Genomic DNA, 23,567 nt, shown 5'->3' on the forward strand with positions numbered 1-23,567 from the left:
TTCAGTGCCTTGCTAAAGGGCACTTCAGCTATGGGTATTGAGAGTGGAAGAGAGCGCTGTTCATTCATTGAATCAGTATAGATAGACTCACTTTAGAAAGTAATAGTTCATTCAGAGAAAGCATGTTTCTCACAGACAGGGTGAAATTTACTACTTCACTGTGCTGATTCATCACATCCTGCTGGGTTTCCTCAACTCTTTGTGAGTGTTCCTAAGCTGATGACTAACATCCCACCATAAACAGTTTCTATATGCTGGGTGTGTGTTCACTGCACATTCAGATCCTGTCAGCTCTTATAAGGCATGAGTCTGACTGTAAACCCACCAGACAGTTCTGCATTCAAAAAAACTTCCTCACATCCACACCCATACATGATTGCTGTATGCAATATTTGGATTTTGAACTTGGTGTCATCACGGCCCAGTAGTTGTATCTATACCAAACTAGCTCATTTAATTAGGAAAGACAATATATATATATTTTTGGTGACAGTCACAGACTCCGTTTTCCACAGAGTTAAAAAAAAAAAAAAACTATTAAATCAAAAGTTGGGATTGGAGTGTCATGATGATGAGTGGATGATGACAGAATTTTGGTATTTTGATGGTCAGTTCAATATTTTTTGTACAAAGCAATATCACATTTTTGTTTGATAAATTTTTGGATTTTTAACTGTAATCAATTTAAATGTAAATATTATTTATTATAATATGTGTGTGTTTTTTAAGTATTTTTATTTTATACACAAAATGCCAAAGATAACATCAATAGTAACAAAAATGTAATTTAGTTTTTTTTTTTTCAGCTGAACACTGAAAAACCTTTTTTATTAAAAAGGTAAATCTTTGCACGGTTCAACAGAAATGGTAAAAAAAAGCTTTTCCAATAAAAAAGTATAACTTCTTAAACCACTATTGATAACAATGTTGTGACAACATAATTTCAGATTAGCATACTTAAGATGATAAAAAAAACTGAGTCACTGCCTGAATTCTGTCTGTCATTGACAGCGCTAAACTGAACTTATCATTGTTTTCTCCTCTTCCTTTCTGGCTTTTAGACTTGCAACTCACTTCCTTACCTCCACCCCCACCCCCTCCAAAAATACACATATTTATAATTAAACATGCACAGAAGGGTTATATGATTTTGACAAAGCAGTTGATTGCATTTGGTTAACGGTGATAAATTGACTTGAGCACCTCAACACACTTAAACACACAGAACCTTAATGGCGTTGCCATGGCGCTTATGTGGTTTCCACAGAAACAGAAGCAGTTTCACTCTGTCCTTTACCCCTTCAGGCCGAGACAGCAGCCAATCGGATCTGCAAAGTCCTGGCTGTCAATCAGGAGAACGAGCAACTGATGGAAGACTATGAGAAACTGGCCAGTGATGTGAGCACATTCATTCATGTTCTCTCCTGTTCACTCCCATCCTCCTCTCCTCTCTTCTCCTGGTGTCTCAACCTGTGCTCTTTTAGGGCCAGTGAGAAGTTTAGTAATTGAAACTCAGTCTAGCACGTTTACTCTGCAGTGTTGTTAAGGTCACGGAAAACAGGGCATTTAAAATTCTGCTTTCCAGACCATGCGGATCTATGGAAATTAAGAAAAACTTAAAGGATCATGGAACTTTTTGTGCCGAAAATAAATTGTTTTAGTAATGCTCAGTTTTAAAGTAATCAATTAGCAAATCAATATTTGTGAGAGGAATCTCTAAATTAAATAATTATACTATTATCATATATATAGAGTATAATATATAATATAATAATACAATCTAGAATGACCGCAAAAGTCATTGAAATGTATTATTTCAATTATGTGAACCCTGCATCAAAATCATAATATAAAACAATATACCATATTTAAAACTTTCTCTTTTTCTCTCTCTACCTCCTTGATCTCATTCTGTTTGCTCCCAACTTTTTCCATTGTTTTGTCCTCTTTTTTTCCTCCCCCATTTTTTTTCTTTTGCTTTCTTTAGCTCCTGGAGTGGATTCGCAGAACAATCCCATGGTTGGAGAACCGCCTTCCAGAGAACACCATGCAGGCCATGCAGCAGAAGTTGGAGGATTTCCGGGACTACCGACGACTTCACAAACCACCCAAAGTTCAGGAGAAATGTCAGCTGGAGATCAACTTCAACACACTGCAGACCAAACTCCGCCTCAGCAACCGGCCTGCGTTCATGCCCTCAGAGGGGAAGATGGTCTCGGTGAGAACCTAACACACTTACGACCTAAGTATCTCCCCAGGATTCAGAGCATTCAACTCTCTTAATTGGATCTGTGATGTTTGATTAATCATCTGCGTGTATAGGATATCTCCAATGCTTGGGGAAGTCTTGAGGGAGCAGAGAAAGGTTATGAAGAGTGGCTACTAAATGAGATTCGCAGACTGGAGAGACTCGACCACCTTGCAGAGAAATTCCGCCAAAAAGCTGCCATCCATGAGGCCTGGACTAACGGTAACACTTCTTTTTAATTGTTTATAAGAATTGAGTTCCTCATTCTCTCTAGGGTATGGCTGATTTTTGCTGCTCCTTGTAGGTAAGGAGGAAATGCTGCAGCAGAAAGACTACGAGACAGCATCCCTCTCGGACATCAAAGCTTTGCTGAAGAAGCATGAGGCGTTTGAGAGTGACCTTGCAGCTCATCAGGACAGAGTTGAACAGATCGCTGCCATCGCACAGGAGCTGAAGTCAGTAAACGCACCAAAAGATCTGATGCAGACATTGCTTCATGCTTTATAGTTTAAATGTTTTGTTCATAAGCAGAACACACAGAACATTTTAATCTTACATAATCTGTAATCTATTGTTGGAGTGGTTTAATAGTTTCCCTCTCATTCTGTCTCTAGTGAGTTGGAGTACTATGACTCTCCCAGTGTAAATGCTCGCTGTCAGCGGATCTGTGATCAGTGGGATTCACTGGGGGTTTTAACTCAGAAACGCAGCGAGGCCTTACAGGTAAAGCACTTTTATCATATACCCCCATGGAATTAATCCTTTCTACTCTGACCTGCAGGAAAACGCCGAATTGCTTCTTTGGTGACACACTGGGACACTGCGATTTTGTGCTGTAAGAGCAGTGCACTCATAAGTGTGTTTTGGCTCTGTCTCTTTGTTCAGAGGACCGAGAAACTGTTAGAAACGATTGATCAGCTGTACCTGGAGTTTGCCAAAAGGGCGGCGCCCTTTAACAACTGGATGGAGGGAGCCATGGAAGACCTGCAGGACACTTTTATCGTCCACACCATTGAGGAGATACAGGTATTGTAAATTCATCTTTTATCCATCCATTCACGTGTTCATTTATTTGTGCAGTGTATCTGTTGATCTGTCTTCCCATTTGTTCTCTCATTAGGGCCCTATTAAAAAAACATTCAAAATTTTTAAGGAATATTACACGATATCAAATAATGCATGGGGCAGGCACTATTGTTACATTTTTGATAAATGATTAAATTATTTGCTTTATGAGTTAAATTGATTAGACTTTTTTTTTTTTATATATATATAGATTTAATTAAACAATTAAAATGACTGGTACAACACAGAATTATCTCATCTGTCTGTCCATCCATGCATCTGTCCATTTGGTTTATTTCAAATGTGACTGTGATGTGTTCTGGTGCTTTTCACATAAAAGTTGATATAAGAGTAAAAATTGAAAAGTTGCAGAGGAGGAATGTTTTTGAAAGTTATAGCACCTCTCTTTGTGTGTGTATGTGTGTGTGTGTGTGTGTTTGTTTGTGTTTGTTTGTGTATCAGGGACTCAGCACAGCCCATGAGCAGTTTAAAGCCACACTGCCCGAGGCAGATAAGGAGCGACAGGCCATCCTGGGCATCCATAATGAAATTGCTAAAATAGTGCAGACATACCACGTCAACATGGCTGGCATTAACCCCTACACCACCATCAACCCCCAGGAGATCAATGCCAAATGGGATAAGGTCAGAAAATACATCTGAGCAGGACAAACAAAAGGGAATCAGAGTTTTCAGACAGATATGTGGCATTTTATACATAATTATGTAAGAAAAAGGGTACAATGAGAGTTGTTTAATTCACCTCCATACTGCTTTCTTCTAATCTCCCTTTTCTCTCTGTCCTTTTAGGTGAGGCAGTTAGTACCCCAGAGAGATCAGGCCCTGATAGAAGAACACGCTCGTCAGCAGAATAATGAGAGACTGCGCAGACAGTTTGCTAATCAGGCAAATGTCATTGGGCCCTGGATCCAGACCAAGATGGAGGTGCGACATGAGTTCTACTAACAGAAAATGGATCATATTCTCTTAGGCTATTTAGGAGAAAAAAAGATGTCAAAAATGTCCTTGTTGATTAGCTTACATACATGATGAAACAAGCATATTTGGTTGATTTACAAAAGCTGCTTTTGCACCGAAATTACCTGGAACAATTTGACCTAGGAACCTTTTTCCCAGGAAGATTTTTTTCCCCCAGACCTGTTGCTGTCTGTGTTTCCATTGCGATCTAAAAAAAACCATGAAGAATAGGCAAATAGAGTCGACTCCAGTAATTCTGCAAACAGCAGTGTACTTGATAACATCAGTCAGCTCGCCTTGGCTACTGCAATTGTCCTCACTGTATATTTATAATAAAATGAAATATGAGATCAAACACCACTGCGTGTTCATTTAGATATATTAATATCTGCAGAAATGTAGTTGAGGGAACGTATATACATTACAATGAATACATTAAAATGTACCATATGTTAACAATCATCTTAGAGGAAAATGCTTTAGATACTGCCAAATAACCTCTGAAAACCATTTGGGTGGCTGGAGAAAATTTTTGCAGGAAAAACCTTGGGGCAAAGATTCAGGAAGGACTGGGTGGCCTCTTATTTTAGTTTTTTTTTTTTGTGTGTGTGTGTGTGTGCTTAGGAAATTGGCAGAATCTCTATTGAGATGCACGGGACCCTGGAGGATCAGCTGACCCACCTTCGGCAGTATGAGAAGAGCATTGTGAACTACAAACCAAAGATTGACCAGCTAGAGGGAGACCATCAACTAATACAGGAAGCACTGATATTTGACAACAAACACACTAACTACACCATGGAGGTATACACACATAAAATCACAAATGCTTACTTGCAAACCCCTTGGTTCAATGCGTATGTTGCTGAAGTCTCTTTCTTCCTCTAGCACATCCGTGTAGGTTGGGAGCAGCTCCTCACCACCATCGCTCGCACCATCAACGAGATCGAGAACCAGATTCTGACCCGTGACGCCAAAGGCATCAGCCAGGAACAAATGAATGAGTTCAGAGCCTCGTTCAACCACTTCGATCGAGTCAGTATCACACCGCACAGTCCAACACCACAGTTTAACATCATTAAGAGCAGTAGGACGTCTGAGACCGTGACTCGGTCAATTCATCTGGGTCAGAACCAACAGAGAATTGCAGTTACTCTTTGTTAGTTAAAAACATTACATTTTTTACATTTTATGATTGGCTGCTGCAACATTTTGTGTGACACCTTGCAGACTTGGGCAAAATGTAAAGTTTTAAGGCCCATTCATACAAAGGACGATAAAGATAAATAATAAAGTAGTTTTAAAAATTTTCCACACCACAACTTAACAATAATGGTACAGAGGAATGATATCATTTGAATCACTTATATAATGTTTTTTTCCAGCTGATGAATGATAAATAGATTTGAATCGGTATTCCAGTCAGTAATCATCATTTTTTAAAGAGCTTGACATTTAAAGCTGCAGAGAACACATTTCTAGCACTTGCTTATAATAAACACACCATTATCGAGCATTGGTGTGGGCGCTAATATACTTCTTGTTATAGGTATCTTTATTGGTGTGGACAGAATTTTTTTTCCCTTTTAGCTGATGTTATATGAACTGAATTTATAAAAGTTATAACAGTTGAATTGGAATGACAAAAAGTAGAACTTAAAAAAAAATAGTCTTCAGAGAAATTCAGCCAGTAATGACATTCTGGGAAATGAAATGTTTTTCCATCATGGTCCAAGTCTGGAAGGCCAAAAAACTTTGAAACTTTCAGCCTTTTTTTAAACTTTCAAACAAGACCAACAAAACTTTTTTCAGTTCCTTTGAATTCTTCCTCTTTTAAAATCAAATTTCAGTTCTACTTCCTTTTTGTGACCTTAAATAATATTCAACATAATTTGATTGAATTTTGAATTTTTTATTTCTAAGTGGAACACAACCTTGGTACCTTGCGGTTCCTGTCCTGTTTAAGTACTTAACTTATAAGCATCCAAAATTGGCAAAATGCACAAATATCCAAGTTTTTACTTTCATAACAATGAGTTTGTATAATTGACCTGATGTGCATAGAGTGGAATTATGGTATATGTCACCCACACAAGTCCCAGATTACAGACTGCCATGCTGAAACCTAACACTGCACTAAAAACCCACACAGTGCCGCCCAAGACACCTTAACATCGTTAAACCAGCAAAACATAGTTAACCGAGCACAACGGGCACAGTTTTTAGCAGATCTGTCCTCACAGTCACTCTCTGTCCTCACTCACGGCACAGTACTGCACAGTTTGTCCTAACGTTTGTACACTTTTCTCTTCTTTTGTCTCGTTTTTCACTTCTGCATGGACCCTCTTCCACCCCTCCACATGTCTGCATGACATTCCCTCACCCCTCCCATGTGTGTACTGCATGTCCACGCTGCTGACCTCTGACCCTGCCCACGGCTCTGACACCCAGGACCACTCGGGCACACTGGGCGCTGAGGAATTCAAAGCCTGCCTAATCAGTCTGGGCTTCGATATCGGGAACGACGCACAGGTACACACACACCAACACCAGTTAGGGAGTTCAACCATTAACCACACTCTTTTTGTTTTGTTTTTCCTCTCTACTTTCTTTTCTATTTTGTCTCGTTTTCTCTCAAACCTTCCTCTAAAATGACTTCCTTCACCTTTACTCCCCCTGTCCTCTTTCGCTTTTCATCTTTCTCTCTACTACTACCTGATTCTGTTTGTCCCTGGTGGGTTCCTGTAGAAGAGAACAGGCATGATGGATGCAGAAGACTTCAGAGCCTGCCTCATCTCCATGGGTTATAATATGGTAAAGCAGAGAGTTCAGATCTCCATGGGTTGTGATCAGGTTTTAGTCCCCATGGATAATGTATGGTAACTATTAAAATGAATCTGAAAACTGATATAAATAATCCAAGTGGATTAACCTGGAAAATCAGAGGTTTGGTAAAGCAGTTTTAATCTCCATGTTTTATCTGGTAAATCGGACAGATTTTGTTGGGTTAGTTACATGAATGTGGGTTATTATTTTAGTAAGTATTTCTGGAAAAAGTAGCATGAACTATTAAAAAAACCCATTGGATTATAGTCCAGTTATAATACCTATATGACTCATTATAAAAAGATATAGTAGAAATGTATATCCATTACATGGGATAACTATGGATTTATATCTACTAAATGGAATTATAATATAATTAGAATTTTTAAGGCTTCTCGTTTCAGCCGCTTCCACTTATTTTAGCTGTACAAAAACAGTCCATAAATGTACTGGTTTGTTGCACAAATAGTTTTTCTGTTTTCTGCACTAGTTATTCATCTTTGTCTCACATATTTAAAGGAAATAGCTTACTTCACGATTGAAAAATAAGGTGGATAATATAGTCAAGCAGAAAGTTAGAATCTCTTGATTAGTCTGTTTAGATGTGTGTGGTTCAGTCTTATTTTAGTATTATTTATATGCTATTGTAATATTTATTAACGTTTCGAATTATGTATATAGCCTATATTTTTATAATGTTTGCTTCCCATTTTTTATTTATAAAATTTTCTATATAGCTTTATCTTTTTCAGTTTTAGTTTTATGTTAATTTTTTTAAGTTTTCATGTAATATTTATACTTTATTTTGCTTTATTTCAGTAACTGAAAGTGATCTTTTAAAATAGATTTAGCATTAGTTTTAGATAACAGCAACAACACTAATGTGGTTATTACTTGAGAATGTTTCTTAAGTACCGTATTTTCCGGACTATAAGTCGCACTTTTTTCATAGTTTGGCTGGTCCTGCGACTTATAGTCAGGTGCGACTTATTTATCAAAATTAATTTGACATGAACCAAGAAAAATGAACTAAGAGAAATGAACCAAGAGAAAACATTACCGTCTACAGCCGCGAGAGGGCGCTCTATAATATCAGGTAATGCTTTCTCTTGGTTCTTGGTTCTAAATAAATGCGACTTATAGTCCGGTGCGACTTATATATGTTTTTTTCCTCGTCATGGCGTATTTTTGGACTGATGCGACTTATACTTAGGTGCGACTTATAGTCCGAAAAAATACGGTATTCTTAAACTAGCATCAACTGATTAAAAAAATATTGTTATAATCTGCATGGAACATCACTCATAAGCAAAAAAAAAAGTTAACATGTTATATAGTTTTGACAAGCTGAGGTTTTACAAATATCAAGATGTAAGGAAATAGATCATTTTGAATTTCATGGATTAAAAGCAGGTATTTTAGACCATTATCTCTAAATAAAACAGAGGTATTGGGGAAAAAAATAGCATCACCTATTCTAACCCAGTGAGGAACTATCTTTTCATAGTGTTTTCATAGTGATTTTTAAGAACTGTTTCTCTGTGTGTAGGGAGAGGCGGAGTTTGCCCGCATCATGAGCATTGTGGATCCTAACAGACTGGGACTGATCACATTCCAGGCCTTCATTGACTTTATGTCTCGCGAGACGGCCGACACGGACACCGCTGATCAGGTCATGGCATCCTTTAAAGTCCTAGCTGGAGACAAGGTACATATACAACATCCCAAAAAATCATTCCCCAGTGTTAAAGTGTCTAAATTAATAACCAAATATATAACTCTCTCCTCATGCAGAACTATATCCTGGCGGATGAGCTGCGGCGTGAGCTCCCCCCTGACCAGGCTGAGTACTGCATCGCCCGCATGACGCCTTACACCGGCCCTGACGCCGTCCCGGGAGCTCTTGACTACATGTCCTTCTCCACCGCCCTATATGGGGAGAGTGACCTCTGAACCGTGACCCCTCCCAACCTGCCTTCAAATATGCGTTTTCAAACACACACATAGCTCGCGCACTATGAGAGTAAACTGGCTCTTCAAATGTTGATCTAGCACCAATAAGCAGAGCAGGCAGAATTGGTCCCAGATCAGCTCATCAGAGCAGCTTCCATCGGCAGCACCCAATGACGTTCACTCATTTTTGTATTCTATCAGCCCAGGCCCTTCCTGTGTGTCATATACAACTTCCTGTTCTTTCGCCAGCTGTGTTCATGAAGCCTGTCTTGGGGTTTGTGTCACAATGATGCAGCCTTCACATGCTTATCAGAAGATCCTTCTTGGTAATTATGTGTTTTTCACATTGAAGGAGAAAATAGGAAACGGGACAGGCAATCCTGATACTCTTTTATCTGTGTAAATGTACAATATGCAACAAACGGTTACAAATATACTGTACATAAAGCATGTGGTAGGCAGCATCATTTTGACCTCTGACTCATGTGATAATGCATGACCATGTTACGATTGATCTGCTTTTTTTCCATACAGTAAATGCTTGTTGATGTTGAGTCAGGCTTCATGAACAGATCTTCCCCTTTCTGCTTTCAAGCGCAACATTGAAAAACTCCCTTCCAGGAGGAACGTTTTCTGTATTTTACTTAATTTGTTTTTTGTTTTTTCCTCTTCATAAAGGAATAAAGTAAACATATTTTATTATACAGAACAAAAAAGGTATTTTTCTTCACCTTATAAAAAAACGTTTAAAAATTATGAAAATTTAAATAAAGAAACAATTACAGTTGTGTGTTTGTGTTTTTAATTGCTGGTATCAAGGAGAAATGTGTTAACTTGAGACAATGATCTATTTTAGTGTAAAAGGAAAGACATGAATTTCTATATTTACTCAACTTATTACTATTTAAATTGAATTTGCTGTATTTCCTAATAAAACAGATAAGTGGAAGAACGTATAAGAAATCCTATATTTTCACACAATGTACGCATTTTATTTTATTTTCATAGCTTTTGATAAAGTAAATTGATTAGAGATCTCGATGTGCCATTTTGCCTTTGTGTGTTCTTTGACCTGTGATGTACTAACAAACACTATGAAAATAATTTACTTTTCTAAGTACCTATAGGACATTTTCGGTTTAGATGTCCTCAAAGGAAAAGTGCATTATGTCCAAAGTTATAGAGTACACAAGCATATAGATAGATGGTCTCAGAGCTAACAGATGTGGTCTAAAAGCCACAAAACTAGTTACATTTCTTGAGTTACATGTTTTCTGGTAAAAAAAAAAAAAAAAAGTCCAACATTTATTTAGAAAATATATTTCCATGACAAGGAACTAATATAAAGTTTTAATATACGTTCAAATATAAAGTTAAGAGATCTATTGTGTTGCTTTATTGCTGAACTAAATTAACACTGTAAATGTGCTTTCATTTACACAATAATTTCATTACTATTCTTTTTTTTTTTTTTTTTTTGGAAGTGGAACCATTACCTTCTTCCTTAGTTTTACACGGACGCAATATGAGGCTGCCCGGTCGAGTCATATTGAATTATGTCCGACTGACTTTATTTTTGATAATATGAAATTGTAGAATGACATGCATTAACTAAACATGTGGAATCAAGTTCGTAAACTCCAAAAGAATAGGACAGTGAAATATGGGATCCCGATGCTGGTGAGCGCTGTAATGTTCGTATGCAGAATGAGCTTTCACTGATTATAGTCTAATGTTTATAGTTATGATTGTAAAAGTTGTGGACCACAAGACCTAGTAATAACAAAACCGAATGCATTGGTTTAAATAATAGTACTACTATTTGTTGTAATTTAATGTAATATTAAATCTAACTTGTTTTAATTGCCGTCAAATATTATTTTGAAAATTGAGTGATGCAATCTTTGTCCAACATTACTAATATTTAATGAAGTATTTTTTACTTTCATTATTAACTTTCAGTTAAGGGTTTTATGTGTTCATTTTTACGCAGTAATATGAAAACATTATGTAAAGCAAGTCATTGATGCCTATAACAATGATTACGTTGATACGTACAACGATTACGTTGATACGTACAACAACGTTGTAGGGATATGCTGGTATCAAAATTTCCTGTTGCGATTAATTGCTAATGTTTTTATTACGGTATTATCACGGTGTTTACATTTAGTTTAAACAGTGGTCATAATACAGTATAAGAGGTTAAATATTTTTTTCGTATAACAAAAATAACTGAACATTTAAATACAATAAAGAAATACAGAAAAATATATTAAGTTAAAAGTTTTACACAGATTAAAGTGCAAAATAACTATAAAGACCAATCGGTATCACTTTACAATAAGATATCATTAGTTAACCATTAATATTCACAATGAGAAATAGTTACATCTGCTACAGAAGTTATTCATCTTTGTTAAAAAAAGTCTCCGTTCATGTTAGCTCATTTAAATAACACAGTTGCAACTTTAGATTTTTAACAATGTCTTATTAAATATTGGAATACCTAAGATTAATGAATTTTCCGAATAATTTTTCATTGGCAGTTTATGTTAACTAATGAATTAACTAATGAAGCCCTAATGTAAAGTGTGAACGAACAATAAAGAATCAAAACACTTTCACACAATATTAAGTCTAAATATTTAAGTATTTGGCGCTGTGATGAACACTAGCAAATCCACAAAAAATTAATGGCTATTTAAAATTATTTCAATATGTTTTAGAAAGTAGCAGCTGCTTTATTTATGGGGTTACCAGGGTAAGGGCTTCCTTTTCTGCAGTTTAGTGCCATCTGCTGTCAGAGAGTGAATGTGTTTTCATGTGTTCCCCCATGTGCTTTTCATGCGTGCTTGTTTACATCAGAGCAGCACACTGGTCTTTCAAGCAGCATACAGCGGTGTTGTGCATTTTGACCAGTTGATGGGAAAATTATTCTTAAAATGCATTCCAAATTCTGAATAATTTGTAATATATAATTATTCACTGTATTTAGAAGTGTCCACGATAACATTTTCGTGCATATTCATTACCATGATATATCACATTATTGAATACCGGCACATGTCTATTCTAATATAAATCAGTTTTTTTTTTTTTCATATTGATGCTATCACAATTCTTTTAGTGTGTAATATATTTACAAATTCTTTTTTTCTGTTCAAAATTGTTGTCAACTTTTTACCTTTGTCAAATCAGTCATTTTCCCTGTACATGATGAAACACCCTAGTGCTCATATTTAATGTTTGTCTGAAGCTGCTGGTTGTTGGAGGGTCGTTTGGATTGAGAGAATTCACACAGATTAGATATGATGCACAGAAGATGAAAAAGAAGGTATGTAAAACTTCACAGACTAAAATATAACGTCATATAATCTTTTCATGTACAGGCCAAGTGACACTAACAGAACTTCAGCTAGAACTGATTTATGCTGTTTAATAAAAGATTATTATAGTTTCCTTCTTATCATCATTTGTATTTTCTCATTTGCATGTTTGTTTTAGCTGGACCCTGCACTGGAAGCCCGGGTGAACACTAAAAAACAGTCGGCCATACTTCAGGAGGAGTATGAGGTAATGAGAGAATGAGATGAATAGATGGAGAATCTGTGTGTGTGTGTGCAGTAATGCTTTATAGTGCTATAATGTTTTATAGAGCCATCTGCTGTTTTGCTGCGGACTGGAAGTTATGTTTACTCGCTAGTGAGGTTGTTGTACTTTAATGGTTAAGCATCTGGCTTCTTAAATGCAACCGGAGCAGGTTTGGACTTAACACAGAGTTACTCAGAAACTGTAATCACAAATTTGTCATGCAGTTTGTCAAGCAGGACACATGACATTAGGTTTCTACAGGGAGACTGACTGACCCGGCAATTAGCATGCTGTAAGTTATTTTAGACGGAAGGTGTCTAGTTAGCTGTTTAGTCTTGACTTTGTCCACTGGATGGCACTTGGTTCATTTAGCGTCTCCCTTTCAGGCTGTGGGTGGTTGAGCCTGTCATTATACTGCGATGGTGATTTATTGACTTTAAAAACTTTATTTTTAGCTTTGCAGACATTTTAAGAAGTTGCATTGCTATTAGATCTGACCCTCTGCTGCCAGACAGTAGTAGAAGAGCGCCCTCAAGTGGAACCAGGGAAATGTAGTCATCTCACAGCTGTTCATTAGACCATATATATTAACTGGAGTCAGGGGCGTCGGACTGGGGGTAAAATCAGTACTGATTACCAGGGCCCCAAAGGAAGAGAGGGCCCTTGAGAACTCTGATATATATATTTTCAAGGGGGGGTTGCATTAGGACTGCCTATGCATAGGGCCCGGGATCTTGTACAGCGCCCCTGACTGGAGTCATGTGTCATCTTAATTTTTTTTATTTTAGATCTTACACTGATCCTCCATGATTCATAAAGCTGACTCCTCTTTGGTAACTAGTGTACTTAGTTTAATGTTCTCTTTGGGGTCATGAAGATTTAATTCAGCAAGGTTGATCAAAAGTGTCAGCAAAGACATTTGTAATGATACTAAAGATTTCTGCTGTTCTTTTGAACTTGTATTCATTCTTTAAAAAAAACAAATCTAGCATGGTTTCCACACAAATATTAAGCAGCACAACTGTTTTCAACATTCATAATAATAAGAAATGTTTCTTGAGCAGCATATTAAAACGATCTCTGAAGGATTACGTGACACTGAAGACTGGAGAAAATTCAGCTTTGCCATCACAGGAATAAATAAATTTTAAACATATTCGGATTGAAAAGTGTTATTTACAAATTATAATAATATTTCACAACATGACTATTTTTACTGTATTTATGATCAAAAAAATGTAGCTTTGTTCACCATCAACAACATTTTTAAACTTTAGTTTATGTACCATAGCGTCCAGGCCATTTATCAGATTAGCAACAACTTGATTAAAGTTTAATGCATTTGTTATGATTTTTTTTTTTTTTTTTTTGTAGCTTTTGAGACCTGACAATTGATATTACATTTCTGTGTGTTTGTGCATGTGATTTATGGCTTTGGGGGAAAAAAAAGATGATTTAATATAGCTTAATCTCTTTTATTCCTACAGAAATTAAAGGATTTGGACTTGGATGGATGGAAGAACATTCGTGGCCCACGTCCCTGGGAGGATTCGAAGGAGTACCAGGAGGAGCAGCGAGCTCCACTCAAGAAAGGCACATAAAACTCTAAAACCTTAAACTCCCCCTGCTGGCCCACAGATGTAACACACCAATAAAAACTGTGCAGCGTACCATGGTTGTCACTGTATAATAAATCTGCATGATCACATTATATCTAGCTCAGAAACTACCAATTTGGACTCTACTGTCTGGCATATGGAATGCCACTTTGTTGTCTATTTAGGAAATGTATGTCCTTGTGCACTTGTGTGGCTGGGTATGTGTGCAGCAGACTCTCTGTCCACTTTTGTGCTCCTATATTCTATATAGGATATCCTATACAACAGGAAGGTTGTAACCATTATTCCATGTCAGTTCACATTTACAGTAATGCATAACTCAAGCCCCAGTACTACACCTGAGTGAATAAAACCCCTTGCTCTTTCAGTGGTGCTAACAGAACCAATGGTGCCTGTGCACATGATGGGTCCATGGTACAGTCTAAAGGCAGTAGGCATGAATGACCTTCTGTACACCAGTGCTGGATCAGCCTACTGCTCACTGTACATCTCATTCCAGCAAGCATATCATATGGAGTGTGTAGAATATGATGATCCGCACTTTGGAAATTATTGTCTTTTCTGCAACGACCTCCAGAAGGCCAGAGCCATGCTTTCTTGATGAGCTTATTAAGGCTGTTGGTCTTTAGCAGTGTCTCTCTGGGTTCATTTGATTATTTTACGGGGCAATTGTAGTTTAAAGTTTCAGAGTTTAAAACAATTACTTGCATGCCATGTGCACCATTAACCAACATCAGAGAGCCAGAAACATGTGAATGGGCCTTCTTGTACATAGCTGCTATATTCTTAGTCCATCAAAGCCTGTTGTGAATGTGATTTCCCATGTATGTGTATTAATGAATCTCAATGTCTCAACCATGGCCCATTTATCTGTTGATGTTTCCAGTTTCTTTTCACATTAACTTGTGAGAAAATGGGTTGCAAACTTGAAAACAAGTGATACAGATATGACTCATATGTATATATGATTCAGTATTAACAGTATTTATGCTAATATTCATATCTATTGTAGCTTAAGATATTAAGGGATATTTTACAGGGTTCAACCCCAAGGACCCCCCATTTTAGAATAATAATTTAGAAGTTTTTATACTTAACCCCTTAACTGTCACCCCCCATTTTTTAAATAGGCATTAAAGTGCACTATCCAAACTAAAATTGCTGTAATTTATGAACACTTTGGAATATAAACATAAGGTTGGTCTCTTTTTAAAGAAGAAAATTAGCAGATGTTGGCAAAAGTGGAATGTTTTCAAAATATTTAAGTATCAAAAAGTTATAGAAGTTTAAATGTACTAAAAATAATATGCGCTATATTAATTTTATAATATTTTATTTATTATAAATATTTTACATAACAGTTTTACTCTAAAATTGGTATAAAATTAAAGCCTTGTGTCTAAATAAGTTATGTTATAAATTTGAAGTTGATATGAAACAAATTGAGGTTCCTGTGAGATTTTATTTAGGGCGTCATACCACACACAGCGACCGGGAGTCATCAAAACTATTTTGAATTTTGCTTAATGAATTTTTCTCTAGATTTCTCTGTGAATTTTACTATCTCAAAATAACTCAAAAATATGAAATCCTGAGACTCAGACCTTTCCAATGATATGTTTGTTGCCAAGATTATAAAAAGTTTTGGTTCTAGAAGACCGTAATGCATTATGTTTTATGACACTTGGCCCTGCCCACTAAGGGGGAGGTGACCGCCATTAGATTTTAAAGTACCATTTCCATGGTAAAGCAATGTCCGATTTCAAAATGGTTTTCACAGGATGAATCTTGAGCTTCTAAGCTTTCAAATGATATATGATTTATGATGATTACTAAAAGATTTCTTAGAGAAAATGACAACAACAAAAAAGAGTGCCAAGCGTCCCACAGGTGGGACGGTGACAGTAATTCATTTAATGTAAAGTTTCTTTACAAAAAACTAAAGGTATTTTAAAAGGTATTCTTTCTAACAACAGCAATGTATAATACATCTCAGAAAAACAAATGGTTAAATTTGCAAGGCATAAAACTGGAACTGTACTATGCAACCTGCACATCATCATCCATAAATGCATCAGTGAGATGCTACAGAGCAAGCGCTAATATCTGTGTGGAACATCACCCCCTGCTGCTTTGATCAATGCTACACCACTGGTTGTGTGATTTTAAAGGTCTAATCTTTGGTTTATCTTGCGTCCAGCTGTGGAGAAGCACACGGTCTTGATTCTGACCTGGAGTACATGTGTATTTCCAAACAGGATCTGTGCACAGGCTGCGGCTTTCAGGCTGATGTTAACGCCAGCACTGACTCATCTGTGTGATGTGAAGCTTTGTTCGGAGGCACATTTTAACAAGCCCCTGCTGACTTTCCCTCTTCCCCCTCATCACTCTCCTGCTGGAAATTCCAGCACTGTCATATCATGTGCTCCGTCACTTTAATTGCACAAGTGGGAATGACCCTCAAGGGCCGAAGGGAACACGTCAACAAAACTGACTTCAGGAGTCCAGATATCCTCAGGGGGCATTAAAGCCACTCATGTGTCCAGTTCGAGTCAAAACAGTGTTGACACGGAAAGGCTCTAGTATGTTTCAATAAACTTTTGAGATGTTTTGGCTGGTCAGGTGAGGAGCACAAAAACAGACTAATTAATTTGTCATGACAAGTGTTGCTGTAGCAGAGAAGTGCTTTTATAACAGTGAATTACAGGGCATTTGATGCTGGCAAAGAGTGTTTCATTTATTATTAATTTATCATTTATTTGATTTAAGCCATCATCATAAGTTAGTATATTCATTTATGTGATAAAATTAGACATTTGTTCTGTATTTTGCACAGTAACCCATTATTTGTAGTTGAAAAAGGTAATTCAAGATGTGGTTAACTTACATTCTCTTCATTTTTAAAGTAATATATATATATATATATATATATATATATATATATATATATATATATATATATATATATTCCCTATATGGATGGAATTTCTTATTAATATCAGTGTTAAAAAACTGGAAATTGTCATTATTCTTTTACGTTTTTTTTGTGATGGATAGAAAGTTTATTAGAAATCAGTGTTTTTACTGACACTTTTGATCAATTTAATGCATAAATAAAAGTATACATTTCTTAAATATATAATAAAAATGCCAAAGGTTAGCAAAGAGTAAAATGCCTTGCTCAAAAACCTAGACATGACGGAACTGAACAGTGATCTCCACAACTCCGTCACCTCTGCTTGACAAGTAGTGGTGACTTGAACCTGTAACCTCTTCCGCCCAGATCCTTAACCATTAGATTAACAACCAACAGATTTATGTGGAGAAGCATCCTTTACTGCAGTGTGAGGAAGCCACTTTTTCCCTGAAACACTTAGCAATTAATCTGACTCTCCACTAATGGTGACAATTGCATTTAAATTAGACCTCTTGAACTACATTCAGACCTCCACCACAGAGCTAGAGCCTTATTGATGCTAGTAAACATCTTTATTTTTTATTCATCATTGCAGAGATGAACATTTCAGTCTAATTCATTCCATTTTCACTGCCGCAGAGGAACAAAATGGGCCTGCAAAATATTTAAATGTATGATGTTGCCTAGTGGGTTTGTGCATGCATGCTTCTAATATTAGTATTGCAAACTAAAACATTAACAGTGTTTTAGAAATCTGGCTTAGGCATTGTCAGGCTTCACACATAGACACATGTACAGTGTAACTTCTCAATTAATTGTGAGGGAACGTTTTGCCAAACGCTAAGGTGTTCAGAGTGGTTTTAACGTATTGTTTTGTGGTTGCAAATGTGTGATTTGACTAGAACAGTAAACACACCACAGAACGCGTTTTGCCATTTCACTGAGCTACTTTTCCCATTGTTTTTCTGTGTAAACATGAGTAAACCACTTTTTTTCCTCATTCAACTGCCAGCATCTTGCGTTTTTCGAAGATAAACACATTCTGTGTGAATGGTCTCTTTTGCATTTTAGACTTTTCTCTCCATTTTATACCTCTTGTTGGTTGTTGGCAGTGACCATATGTTTCAATTAAAATGCAAATTATTATAATATTTTAGGAAGCCAAATGAGTGTCAGAGACCTGGAGCAGACATATTAAAGCAGCCAGGGAAAGTATCTCCTCCTTCCCGTGTCCTTCAGAACTGGACCAATTCAGAAGTCAAAGGTCAGTGGGAGCTTTGCGACTTGGATGATGGTTGCACAAATGAATCGATTCCCACAGGAAGCCAATCCAGCAGCTATTGCAATGCACAAAGAAGACTTGTGGAAGATGCTGTGAGACTCGACTTGTCAACTTTAAATATGACTCTGTTTGGCTCAAATCCATCAGATCTCACCTGCAGAGCCTCATCACAGAGGAGACGTAAGTGCTCTCTTCTTCTCTAATAGGGCCTAAGGTGCCTGTTCTTAAGAATTAACATTAACAAACTAGGTTTGTGCAATCTTTCAACCTGTATGTTCAGGGTGAGTAAGATTTTAATCAGTAAGACATTAATACTTTTTTTCAGCAAGGATGCATTAAATTGATCATATGTGTCAGACTAAAATTGTTACAAAAAAATTCTGTTTCCAATAAATGATGTTGTTTTGAAATATTCATCAAAGAATCCTGAAAAAAATGCATCAGTCTCCAAAAACAACAACAACATCAACATTAAAGATAATAAGAAATGTCTCTTGAGTAGTAAGTCAGCAGGGGAGTAGAGCGCAGTCTCGGGAGTACCCCCCGGCCTGCGAGGGGCGATGGGGGTATGTGACGAGTGGGGCGGGGCCGAGGGACATGGGAGCGAGGCCGGGGGAGTGATTGGAGATGAACTGCACCTGTTCGTCCCACCGGTCTCGAGGCCCATGGAGGAGATGGAAGGATATAAAACTGGAGCGACGACAGTGAAGGACGAGAGAGGACCAGGCCTGGGCTTTTAGTTGTGTTTTGGTTTTTATTTTATGCGCACCAGTCGTCCGTGAGGGGCTGGTGCGCTGTTTTGTGTTTATTTTGTTATTAAAATGTTTTTGATTGTCCGCCGGTTCCCGCCTCCTTCTTCCGGATGAATATGAAGGTTGATATCGTTACACTAATAAACTGCCTTCTGCAAGCAAACTTGTATATATGTGGCATACAGTACCGACCAAAAGTTTGGACACACCTTCTCATTCAAAGAGTTTTCTTTATTTTCATGACTATGAAAATTGTAGAGTCACACTGAAGGCATCAAGGGCTATTTGACCAAGAAGGAGAGTGATGGGGTGCTGCGCCAGATGACCTGGCCTCCACAGTCACCGGACCTGAACCCAATCGAGATGGTTTAGGGGTGAGCTGGAATGCAGACAGAAGGCAAAAGGGCCAACAAGTGCTAAGCATCTCTCGGGGAACTCCTTCAAGACTGTAGGAAGACCATTTCAGGTGACTACCTCTTGAAGCTCATCAAGAGAACGCCAAGAGTGTGCAAAGCAGTAATCAAAGCAAAAGGTGGCTACTTTGTAGAACCTAGAATATGACATATTTTCAGTTGTTTCACACTTTTTTGTTATGTATATAATTCCATATATAATTCCACATGTGTTAATTCATAGTTTTGATGCTTTCAGTGTGAATCTACAATTTCCATAGTCATGAAAATAAAGAAAACTCTTTGAATGAGAAGGTGTGTCCAAACTTTTGGTCTGTACTGTATGTATTTGCATAAATACAGTAAAATAGGCCTGTACTGTATGTCACGTGTGTGTGTGTGTGTGTGTGTGTGTGTGTGTGTGTGTGTGTGTGTGTGTGTGTGTGTGTGTGTATTTAAGCGTTTCGTATTTGTAAGTGTGTAGTCTTGTTCTTGGACTGTGGCTTGAGACTCCTTCACACGTGTGCTTCAATTTTTCATCACAAACTGCAAGGAAACGGCATCAATTATTAATCGCAGCACTAAGAAAAGAAAAAATCAAATTCAATATTTACTGCATACTTCCTGAGCTAGCAAATCAAATGGCAGAGAGGATAGAAAGGTGTGTGTGCGTGTGAAGGTTACACAAGGGGCCTGCTGTGAAACTGGCAAAGTTTAGAGGAAAACCCCTTTTTCCTCTCTTAGAACAAACACCCACATGAACTCTTATTGTAATTATCTCTTAGAGCTCGTACTGTATAATTAGCTGAAGCGGGTAACATCAGTATCACACACATAAACCGTTATATCCAACTAAATTTTACTCGCACTGCACCATTACTGACTGATAATCCTTTTCATCCATGTGATGCTGTATATGCATAGCTTATTGTTTTTCTTCATCATAATTCTGTGTTCTATAAATATCCTGATGCTCTGCAGCAGAAGGACTGTTCAGGCAGAAAATACACACACATACACACCCTCTGGCAGAACTACGGCACAGCACACACACGAATGCATTATCTCGTGGACACACAACCTCAGATTCATTCATACTTCACCATGCACACACACGTTTCAGCTCTGCCAATCATGTTTACACACACAAATAAACTGGCACTAACGAGTCATCTGGGCATCTACATACAGAGCACAGACTCATTCCATCCCTTTACCCTGTGACATCACTACAGAGATATACAATATTGTGGTGATGTACGTCACAAATACACATAATTTTATCATTTTAAATAAGATTTCTCTATTCTCATGTATTTTTTAAATGTTATTACTGTGATGGCAAAGCTGAATTTTTAGCATTCATTACTCCAGTCTTCAGTGTCACATGATCCTTCATAAATCATTTAAATATGCTGAATTTGCCAGTGTTGAAACAATTCTGTAGCTTAAAATTATACGAAAACCATGGTGCATTTCCCCCCAGAATTCTTAATATAAATAATATAAAGTTCAAAAGAACAGCAATTTAATGCATTCTTACTCATTAAAAGTGTTGATTTCTTTAAAAAATATTTTTAATTATAATGTTTTTATTTCTATTTCATTTCAAACTTGTCTTTTCAATTTGAGTTTAGTTTTCATTTGTTCTCACATTATTCTTTTCCAGATTTCTTCCCCAGACATTTCTAGCTTCGATTTGTTTTCGTTTTTATTTTAAATATGTTAGACCTGCTAAAGATAAAGTGCAAACAGGCAAAAAAAAATATATGTTTGTTAATTTCTTACATTCTAATGTAACTGCATTACAATTTAATGCATGTGGTTTGTCTAGGTTTCAAGTTTTACTATGTTTCAAAAACAAATAAATTTTTGGTCATTTTGATTTTATTTTAATTCATTTTGGTGTCATAAAATGTATTTTAGATTAGCATCTGTTTTCTTAAATGATGATCGCACATTATGAAAGTTATGGGATGTGAAAAACGTCTTATGTTATCTATTTTCATTCCTCAATGCAAATGTATTTATACTTCTTAAACACTGAACTTATTAGCTAGAAGCTTTAAACCTTGCTACAAGCCTGGTGTGTGTGTGTGTATTCTGTGTGTGTGTAACTGGTATTCCTTACGTTATGGAGACCAGATATTCCCACAAGGACAGTAATACCAGTACATTTTGAACTTGTGGGGACAATTAAATTAAGTCCCACTACTTTGTAAGGGGTAGGTTTAAGGTGAAGGGATAGAAATACAGTTTGTGCAGTATAAAATAATTATGTCTACGGAATGTCCCCATAAAACATGGAATCCTCTGTGGCTTTGGAGCAGCTGTGGTTTTGAGGAGTCAGAGGAGAGGGTGAGGAAACACACACAGTTTGACCTCTGTTAAAGATGACAGAAGAGATGAATGACCCTTCATTTACTGTGTTAATTTCCCATCAACGTGCATTAGAGCTGGCTACTATATAGGTGTTATCCCCGGTAGGTAAGACGACTGAGGGTGGACAGATGTGCTGAGTCAGCTGACGGACCTTTTGCCTGCCACACACCTGTCTCACCGCAGGAGGATGCAGACAGCTGAGGTCTATATCTTCTGTTCTCTGGCTCTCGCTGCATCAGCCTCTTCGTGACTGCTGTGGGCACAGTGTCCGCCAGAGTCTGCCCGTTGATGAAAATGTGAGCAGCGTTTGCTTTGTGCAAAACTCGCCACCACAGTGCTTGAGTGTTTTGAAGAGTCAGAGGAGACAGTGAGGATACACACACACTGTGAGCTCTGGTAAAAATTACAGAAGGGATAACTGAAATTTTACCTTGACAAAGACTTGTTTGAAGATTATGAAAAATTTCTAAAAAGGCCTGATAGATGGATAGATATAAAGATATATAGATAGATAGATAGATAGATAGATAGATAGATAGATAGATAGATAGATAGATAGATAGATAGATAGATAGATAGATAGATAGATAGATAGATAGATAGATAGATAGATAGATAGATAGATAGATACCTTACAAACGTTGGTGGTCTTATACTCTTATCTTACTCATCAAGGCTGCATTTATTTAATCAAAGACAGCAATATAGTGGAATATTATAATACTGTAAAATAACTGATTTTTAATTTAATATACTAATATTTAATATTCTAATTTAAATTAATTTCAGCAGCCATCTACTCTAGTCTTCAGTGTCACATGGTCCTTCAGAAATCAAAATCATATACTGATTTGATGCTCAAGAAACATAGCTTAATATTATCCATGTTGATAACTGTTGTGCTGCTTAATATTTTTGTGGTAAGTGTGAAACATTTTTCAAGATTTTCTTCTGAATAGAAAGTTTATTTATAATAGCATTATTTATTTTTTATTTTTTTGTAAAGTGATGAGAATGCCTTACTTTAGTGCCTGACCTATGTTATGTGTCTTTGAATTGTAACTCGGTAAATTGCAAATTCTTTTCCCGCTGTTCCAATTTAAATTCCAGTTCTACTTCCTGTTGGTGTCACCAAATTTTTACATTCGTGAATTGAAAGGAAGTGTTGCGCAACCTTGTGATCTGAATTGGTTGAATATGGAGTAAAAATGGCCACTGGTGTCAGTGTGAATGATGCTTTAGAAACTGAGTTACATGCCATTGTTAAATATTTAAGATCAGTGGTTTGTTCTAATCCCTGATTTTTTAGTTGGTTAATGTTTGTGTCTGTGAAGCACTTGCATTCATTTAAATTATTATAAGACACACATTAGGCAGCCAATTGAGCATCAAAGATCCAGAGATTTGGAAGCAACTGGGAATGCATGGGGAAAAATGCCAAGGTTTTATTACCAAACACCAGAGAGATGTTTGACTATCAGCTCGGCAACGATTGATTCATTCATTGATTCACTCCTCAGCTGATTTGTCCTTCACTCTAAATATCCACAATCCTCCTC

The 23,567-nt window shown here is 36.9% G+C and overlaps 2 protein-coding genes across 6 annotated transcripts in view; both read left to right on the top strand.

Moving 5' to 3' along the window:
- actn1 (actinin, alpha 1) overlaps nt 1-9,854 on the top strand; it is a 28,299-nt gene extending 18,445 nt beyond the window's left edge. For 2 of the 5 annotated variants that reach the window (XM_059565907.1, XM_059565908.1), the window contains exons 9-21: nt 1,306-1,398; nt 1,988-2,218; nt 2,323-2,470; nt 2,553-2,703; nt 2,863-2,971; nt 3,134-3,274; nt 3,776-3,958; nt 4,124-4,258; nt 4,916-5,095; nt 5,180-5,326; nt 7,040-7,105; nt 8,667-8,825; nt 8,912-9,854. In XM_059565907.1, the coding sequence (XP_059421890.1) occupies nt 1,306-1,398; nt 1,988-2,218; nt 2,323-2,470; nt 2,553-2,703; nt 2,863-2,971; nt 3,134-3,274; nt 3,776-3,958; nt 4,124-4,258; nt 4,916-5,095; nt 5,180-5,326; nt 7,040-7,105; nt 8,667-8,825; nt 8,912-9,070 (1,902 nt within the window). In that variant the 3' untranslated portion in view covers nt 9,071-9,854. Of the gene's footprint in view, nt 1-1,305; nt 1,399-1,987; nt 2,219-2,322; nt 2,471-2,552; nt 2,704-2,862; nt 2,972-3,133; nt 3,275-3,775; nt 3,959-4,123; nt 4,259-4,915; nt 5,096-5,179; nt 5,327-6,742; nt 6,824-7,039; nt 7,106-8,666; nt 8,826-8,911 lie in introns of all 5 variants that reach the window. The other 3 variants (XM_059565905.1, XM_059565906.1, XM_059565909.1) reach the window with 2 other exon arrangements.
- A 728-nt stretch (nt 9,855-10,582) lies between these two features.
- LOC132156862 (cytochrome c oxidase assembly protein COX16 homolog, mitochondrial) lies at nt 10,583-14,330 on the top strand. The gene is made up of 4 exons (XM_059565915.1): nt 10,583-10,750; nt 12,330-12,407; nt 12,578-12,646; nt 14,152-14,330. The coding sequence occupies exons 1-4, from the start codon at nt 10,688-10,690 to the stop codon at nt 14,263-14,265; spliced, it is 324 nt and encodes a 107-aa protein (XP_059421898.1). The 5' UTR covers nt 10,583-10,687; the 3' UTR covers nt 14,266-14,330.
- Nucleotides 14,331-23,567: the final 9,237 nt, after the last annotated feature.

This window comes from Carassius carassius, chromosome 14 (assembly GCF_963082965.1).
Source record: "Carassius carassius chromosome 14, fCarCar2.1, whole genome shotgun sequence".
Taxonomy (NCBI): domain Eukaryota; kingdom Metazoa; phylum Chordata; class Actinopteri; order Cypriniformes; family Cyprinidae; genus Carassius; species Carassius carassius.